Genomic DNA, 7828 nt, shown 5'->3' on the forward strand with positions numbered 1-7828 from the left:
TGCTGCTCGCGCTCTGCGCGCTGCTCGGCCCGCTGCAGGTAAGGAGGCCGCCCGCCCGCCCGCGCCCGGCGCCTTCTCGGGACCTGGGGGAAGGACGGGGGCTGCGAGACGTCCCGAGCTGAGGATTTGGGCACAGAGACAGCAGAAACCTGGGGAGTCAGTTAACGCGAGTTGGACGGTGGCCGGAGGGAAAGTGCAAGTGGATGGGATAGCGGGGGCTGCGGGGGAGTTGCGGGACCCCAGCGCCGGTCGTGAGTGCTTGCAAAGGCCCGCTGAATGGCACCTTTGACGTCATTTATTCCCCCAACATTTCTTAGCCCTGCTAAGTTCCCACGCAGAGGAGCTGCTGCGTAGACACAGCCGCTTCCCCCTGCGAACAGAGTAGGCGAGGGAGGAAAAGGTCCGAGGAAAGGAAAAGGGCAGACAGTGCCCACATTCCGCATCCACCCCTAAAATACGAGTTCTTGGGCCACTCGCGCCCCACGCACCTCTAGGTCAGTCTCTCCAACTGGGCTTCGCTCCTTCTCCGGCTTCAGTTTCCATGAAGGCTAGAGCAGCACCGGGCTCGCGGGGATGTCTGGAGCCTGCGGTGAAACTGAATTGGGTGGGCAGTTTCTCCAGAAAAGCTGAAGTTCGATTTCCTTTCTCTGCCCTCCTTTTTTTTGGGGGTCTCCTCTCTCCACTCCGATTTCCAGCGCAAGCCGTGTAAGGTCCACCAGTTCAGGTTCTGGCCTGAATAAGTATGGAATGAATCGCTTGTTCTCGGAAACCCTTTGATGATGTTAGGACCAAAACAAAAACAAAAACAAACAACTGTTTGCAGTTGGAGAAGCCGAGGTACACGTGGTGCTTGGAGCCAGTGGGGCAGCCGGGAGCAGCCCTCCTCGCGCTGAGCTCAGCCCGCGTGGGGCCGGGACAGCACGCCCTGCGGGCGGGGGCTCAGTCTCACTGGTGCAGCGCCCCCTTTTCTGCGGCTCCCCCCGTTAGAAGTACCACACGCTGGTGAAGGGCTTCAGCATGAGGAGTGCTCAGGGTGCCCCAAAGGAGCGTCTTCTCCGATCCTTGTTGCCACCCAGTCCTCTGGGAAGAAATTTCTCTATCATTACTTATCAGGTCACTCAGTACACTTGCGAAGTAAATAAAACGGTACCCGTCTTCTGCGCTCGGGGCGGAGAGCTTAGCACGGCAAACCCAGCACCGCAAATTCTGCAGAACGCGAGTGCACCTGGAGGTTCCTCAGAGGGCAGGGTGAGGGCTGGGTTCGGCAGTTTCGGACTTCCCTTCTCCCTTAACACCGGTCCGCAGAATGGCCCAGAACCCGGTGCCGGCCGGGGAGCGGCACTCGCCGGCTGTGTTTGCGGTGGGAAGAGGGACAAAGCCAGCCTGGTTATGAAAGCCTTCGCAAAAGTAACAGCGATGTGCTATAGGTTGGAGCAGAAAATTGTCATAAAGATTCAATTTCCTTCCTGCTTGTACCGGTCTTAGAATGGTTGAGGGGAAAGAAGGCGGAAAAAGTTAATGGAATTTTTTATTTTAAGCGCTCCAGTTGTTGCTTAATTAAGTGTTCAACAGGTTGGACAGGGTGCTACCTTATTTGAACCAAAGGACCAGGGCTGCTGTGAACAGCTAGCCGAGGGAGAAAAACCTGTCAGTTACTCAGTTTGAAAAAGCATCTCACATTGCTATGACAATAACTACCCACATACATATATGCATAAAATGAAGTAGGTTTTAATATTAACAGCAAATGCTATCAAAACAAATTTGTTTTTCAGAGAGATCATTCTCCTCCATTTCCCTTTAGGCCACTTGAATTATGTGCATTTTCAAATCACACCTGAACAGGAAACAATCAAATGATATGGGAATTTCTAATCAAATGATATCATTCATTCCCAGTCTCCCCAGTGGAAATCCAATAACTGTGGAAATGCAGTACTATACCCCAGAGATACTCTGGTTACAAGCACTCCGTATGTTGTTACTGCTTCTTTGACCAACCTATATTACTAGTTCAAAAAAAGGAATTGCTTTGTCAATCCATGGATGTTAATTATCACACACTGGGCAAGGCTTGATGAACTGCTTTGCGTGCTTGGCGGCGGGGTATTGGTTTTATAAAATAGTTGGCAAAAACAGCTTCTAGAAAGTGCTTTATCTGCAAGAATTGTCTTTGGTTTCATTTACCTGAATTAGATAGATTTAAACTTACCAGGAAGGCTGTAAGTTTTGCCTTTTAAAACATGTCTGTGATTATATCTCTCTCTGCCTGTCTTTGGGAGGGAATTTGTTAGCAGACATAAGAAGAGTGTTTGCCTAGAGATAAAAACATTTCAAGTTTTTATGTTGAGAGTTCTGCCGTTCATTCCAAAGAAGAAAATATAGAAGCACGCTGCTTTTGATTAAGGTCTTTGGTTCTATACAGCCATGTTTATCCCCAGTTCTCCAAGACGGAAGGGCAGATTCATTCATACCCGGGCCAGCAGACGTTTATGAGATGTGAAGCATTGTGCGAGTGAGAAGTGAGATAGAGACAGAGCTGTGTCCTCACAGGTCACAGTCCAGTGTGGGGACAAGACAGGCGAAGCTTTAACACAGCAGCTGTGATGAGAGAAGTGCTGAGGGTTGGGGACAGAGCAGAAAGGAAGGAGTCAGTGCAGCTGTGGGAATCAGGGCTTTCGGACCGAAGGGGTTTCTGAAGTGGTCTTAGGAGGAGGGATCAGAGAAGGAATGATTCCAGGAGGCAGTTTAGGAGGAAAGCTTTCCAGTTGAGAGGACGGCCTGAGTGGTTTAGGCTTGAAGAAATCTTGCCAAAAAAACAAACAAACAAAAAACCATATTTATGACTTTACAAATAGCACAAAGCAATTAATTCAGGAAGCCCCACCAAACAGCGTTAAACATTTATAGGTTTTGAGATAAGTCTTGTATGGCCCTTATTGAGATGGTAAGGAGGCTAATCTGAGACAGGCCACAGGGCCCTGGAAGGCCTCTGGGGAGACCCCGGGGAGGAAATCTCCTAGGGCGGAGCTCTGGGCTGTAGGATAGGTGTGTGCCTGGCACCTGCACCCGCTGTCTCCCTGCCGCCCACCCCATCCCAGTGGGCAGACCTGGTTATGTTCATACTTTGTTCAGAGAACCACACGCACATGCAGATCAGTGAGTGGCCTTTTAGGTCATTTTGTTGATACCAAATATTTCAAATGCCTCCCCTATTATTTCCTTCCCACATCCTCTCCCTCATCCCCTCCCCGCCCCCCGAAAATGGCAAATCTGTAATATGAACGATGCTCTGTGTTGATAAGGAAATATGAGCTTGCTTTTTTTCGGTTATCTACTAGAAATTCTCACGTCAGGAAAACTGAAACAATAAAGGTGTATCTTTGAAGGTCAATAAATCAGTGTTTTATGAGGCCATGAAAAGGGGAGTTCCAAACCAGGCTCCTTTGCAGAGCGTGTTGTTTTAAGAAGGTGCTGCGGGAACTCTATCTGCCATGTCAGTGTTAAAATTCCCCCCATTGTATTTTCCTATTTTTGAAGGGCATGGAAAAAATATTAGTGTTTTTCCCACAGTGTGTCCAGTAGAGTGGGAATGCTGTCTAGGCCATTCTTCTTGCCAGAGTGAGTCTGCGTCCCGCCCTGATGGTCATCAGCTCTGCGGGGGATCCATTCCCTAGGGAATCTCCCTCCTAGGGCCGTGGCCACCCAGGACAGCCCGTGGCTTGTCTCCTATCTCCCTGGGGGTTTCTGACCCCAGCCCACAAAGGGAAGCACGCCAGAGGGAGTACAGCCCCCCTGACCCACCTCCATGCATCCAGAGCTGGCATGGATAGGATTCTACCCACAGGTGATTTTTCTCCCCAAGCATCTTTCCATCCTCTGCCGGGTTTGTGGGAGTCACCCGGGTTTGTGGGAAATCACTCGCCTTCTGTTTCCTCTGGTTGCCATGTATGGGTTTCCTATAGGATCCACTGCTAGAAAGACAGCTTAAGCCCAGCTCACCTGTCCTGCCCCAAAGGCCTGAGCCAGAAGAAAGCAAGAGTGAGACAGCGGGCTTCAGCGAAACAGAGAACTCGCCCGTCTGAAGTTCTTAGTGGGCTTTTGAGGTTTAATGCTGTGTGGGTGGCGGGCAGGATCACACGCTGTCCCGTATCTCTGCCCTCGTTCTGACAGCCACTCGGTCTGTTTCCTGCCAGCACTCCCTCCGTCTCAGTCCCCTGTCTAGGTGGGCAGGACCGGCTGGCGCTGCTGTTCTCAGGGCAGCTGCCCGCCATGTGGAGCACTCTCTGAAGGTGTGCTGATAACTGCATCTCCACATTTGTTTTGTGGGCCTCCTTCGACCCTCAGCCTTTGATTTCTGCGGGCCGCCCCTTCAGGGCATGGCCCTCAGAGAATTCTTGTTAAATGTGTTTGTTTATTTCAACACTGCTGCAGGCCAGGGAGTCGGGAACCGGGGCCCAGCTGTGTCCTCGGAAGCAGGGCCTGGGCTCCGGGTAGACACTTGGAAGCTCGCATGGCCCTAGTGTGGGTACCCAGGACAAGGAGAGCTTTAACCTGCCAGAAAGTGTCTGGGAAAATATTCCGTTCTTAACACGCGACCCTGTGTGTTAAGCACATGAAGAGTGACGAGAACAGTACTCGGGCCAGGGGTTCGAGGTGGTGGTGTTCTGTCTGGTGCTGGGCCTGGCAGGGAACCCCAACAAGGACAGCATCCTGGAGTCCTGGGGCAGAGGACAGAGCGGGGGCAGAGGCCGCACTTAAGGGCCTCAGGTGCAAGCAAAATAGTTTAGATTTTATCTCAGCGTGTTGTGGGCTAGGGAGGGACGTGATCAGATTTGTGCTTTATGGGGAAGTGTCTGGGGTGAGTCCGGGGGCAGTAAGGAGGCCAGCGCACCAGTTCTGGAAGAGCTTAGTACAGGCTCAAATCAGGTCAGTGCAGTGGTGAGAGAGGAGAAGCCAAGTTCAAGGGCGATTCACAGCCAGCCCAGGCAGTGCTGGTGCCCATAGTACAGACGCAAAGGAAGTGGGCTGGTGGGACCTATTATTAAAAAAAAAAAAAAAAGAAGAAGAAAAAAAAAATCTGTCAGAACAAATCGCTGACTATTAGATTGTCTTTTTCACAATTTATTAAGGAAATTTGTGTCTTTGTTCCAATCAAAACATTGTTCAGTTTCAGGTAAAGAGGGATTATTTTTTTCCTTATCTAACAACAATGAAGGATGAAATTTAGGCTTTTGAATCCCAGCTGCTTTGGATTATTTTATTGGGAGAGCAGAGACGGTGTTCCTTAAATTCTGTAGAGGTAAACAAGCTGAAAGCCCCACAGTGTTGGGACCTGCAGGGAATTTGTGTGTTCTGGAATTTAGAGCCATTTCCTGACCCAAAGGTATCTTGACTCGAAGTTCAGGATGTAGGCAGAGCTCTAAAACTCAGGGCTAGAGAGAGATAAGCAGCCAGTGATCCCTAGAGGGTCCAGCGTCAGAGCAGGTGTGACCTGACCCCTGTTCCTCCCACACTGTCCTCAGATAGGTCACCCACCCCCAGCAGAAGCAGTGTTTACCTTGGACCCATAGCTTGGCAAAAAGTTTCGCTCGCATAAAACGCATTTTCCTGGTGGATCGCTAGTGCCTAAGATGAGGGCTGCCCTTCCCCTGATGCCAACCCCACTCAAAAAAGTCCTAGCCTAGCAGGTGACACAGAGGCCCGTCTGGCACAAATGCAGTCAGAGCTGCCAGGTTTCAAAGTGGCAGGAAGAAGTGACTGCAAGAACTACCCTTTCAGTTCATCAGAGTAATAATAACTTATTACATTTCCTGTTGAGTGTTGAGAGGACGAGAGCCACTTCCTCCAGCTACCAGAAATTTGAAGACTTTCCATTAAAAATGAGGAAGAATAATTCTTTAACTTTTTGCACATGCGATAGTTAAACCTGGTAAATGGGAAGAGAGCATGTGTGGCATTGCGTAAATCCTATTAGCACGAAAGCTTAGCTGGTTTGGGTTCTCATTACACCCTCCCCCAAATGGGAAATGAACCACTTCCCTAAGTTATTGATTTTTAAAAAACATTTGTTACTCTTTGTAATGTAGTTAGCAACTAACTTAAAAGTGTCTCCTTGAGTAGCACAAAACAGCTGCCAGACTGTCATCCAGTTAAACCTGCAGAGAAAGGGCCCTTCCTACCTCCCATGTTCACCCAAGGAAAGAGAGCGGAATCCCATCCGGAACTCTCCTGGGAATTGAGATCATCTGTTCCATTTTTAGAGTTTAATAGAGATTATTCTCACCCACCCTGGCTAACCCGGTTGATCATTTAATAATTCTCAATGTCAGGAACTTCCCCAGAACAGGCCCGAATCTAATCTGTCTCAGTTTGACCCCATTTCCTCAAATTTGCTCGTTCATGGGGGTTGCAGTCAGTTGGTCAATGTCATCTTTCTTTTACTGTTTCTATTGTTGAAGGTTGTTAGCCTACAACTTCCCTTTGCCCAGGGTTATTCACTCTAGTTCCTTAACTTCTGGGTCGGTTTTTTTTTTCCTTTCAAGTCGGTGGACACTTGTTTTGCCTTTACTGGCAAAACACAAAAACAAACAAACAAAAGCCCATAAGGCACAGTGGAAAACATCACAGCCTCTGGCCCAGAAGGCTCCCCAGGGAAGATAAAACATTAGAGTCTTTGTTCCTTGCAGTTCTGTGAGTCTGATGCACTACAGCAGAGGAGTGAGCGGGACGGGAGTGGCGAGGAGACCTGGGCAGGTGCTAATACTTGATCTGAGCCCGGAAGGACAGGTGTGATTCTGAGAGCAGGGGAATGGGCAGAGGTGGGAACAAGCAGAGCATGTAGGACAAAGTCACGTCCCCTCCAGATGGCCCGAGCCTGCGAGAGCGACGAGGGAAGGACTGGGTGCTGGGTCTGAGTCATGAGGGTTGTGTGGACAGACCTCGGGAATTGGGACTTTGCCCCCCGAGGGAGTGTCGCCCCTGGACCCAGCATCCGGAGCACCTGGGAGCTGGTGAGAAATGCACATTCTCGGGCCCTAGCCCACGCCCCCTGACTCAGAAACTCTGCGGGTGGGCCCATCCATCTGGTTTAACAGTTTCTCTAGGAGATGGTGATACAGCTCAAGTTTGTGAACCGCTGCTTAGACCATGGCATTCCGTAAAAAGGCTGCGAGCCCTGCTCTAAGTTGCTAATATATGATTAAATAAATGTATATTAAAAGTACCTGCCATTTGTTGAATCCCTCGTGTATGCCAGTCATATGCTACGTGCTTTACAGAGATTATCTCTAGTCCTTACTCCACCGTGCCAGGAAGGCGAGAAGCTGAGGCACGGAGAGGCTAAGCAACTTGCCCATGTTTGTACAGCTCCTAAGTGGCAGGGCCGGAACTTTCCCCAGGTGTCTGTTGCAGTGGCATGGTCTCAACCCCTCAGGAAAACTGCTTACACAGTAGGCTGTCTGACTGCATGGGGAGCAGAAAAAGAGAATGATAGGACAGAAGCCAGCTTCTTAGGGTTTGGGGGAAACATCGGAACCAGTCCGCGTTTGTGGTGGTCTGCTCCACGTTGTACCCTGGTTGAGGGCTTGCTGTCATTAACTGTTATTCAGCAGAAAAGGAAATGCTGTGACTTTAAGGCGAATGGAGTTCGAACAGGCACCCTGAGTACTCCCAGCACAGGGTCTGTGTGCCAGTTGGTCCTGACTCAGGAGGAAAAGTAATGTGACATATTGAATCACCTCTGCCACTTCCTGAAGCAAAGGCATCTCTGAGTCCTCTGTGCGTGCTCCCCCTGACTCCCCCCGCCCCCCCCGCCCCCCGCAAGTAA

General features: G+C 50.1%; 1 protein-coding gene across 1 annotated transcript in view; it reads left to right on the forward strand.

Moving 5' to 3' along the window:
* Nucleotides 1-2: 2 nt before the first annotated feature.
* Nucleotides 3-7828, forward strand: part of TNFRSF11A (TNF receptor superfamily member 11a) — a gene marked incomplete at its 5' end in the record, with an annotated part of 48893 nt that continues 41067 nt past the window's right edge. The window contains one exon of the mRNA XM_025048124.1: nucleotides 3-38. Coding sequence (XP_024903892.1) covers nucleotides 3-38 — 36 coding nt within the window. The remainder of the gene's footprint in view (nucleotides 39-7828) is intronic.

Source organism: Pteropus alecto, unplaced genomic scaffold, assembly GCF_000325575.1.
Source record: "Pteropus alecto unplaced genomic scaffold, ASM32557v1 scaffold14, whole genome shotgun sequence".
NCBI lineage: Eukaryota > Metazoa > Chordata > Mammalia > Chiroptera > Pteropodidae > Pteropus > Pteropus alecto.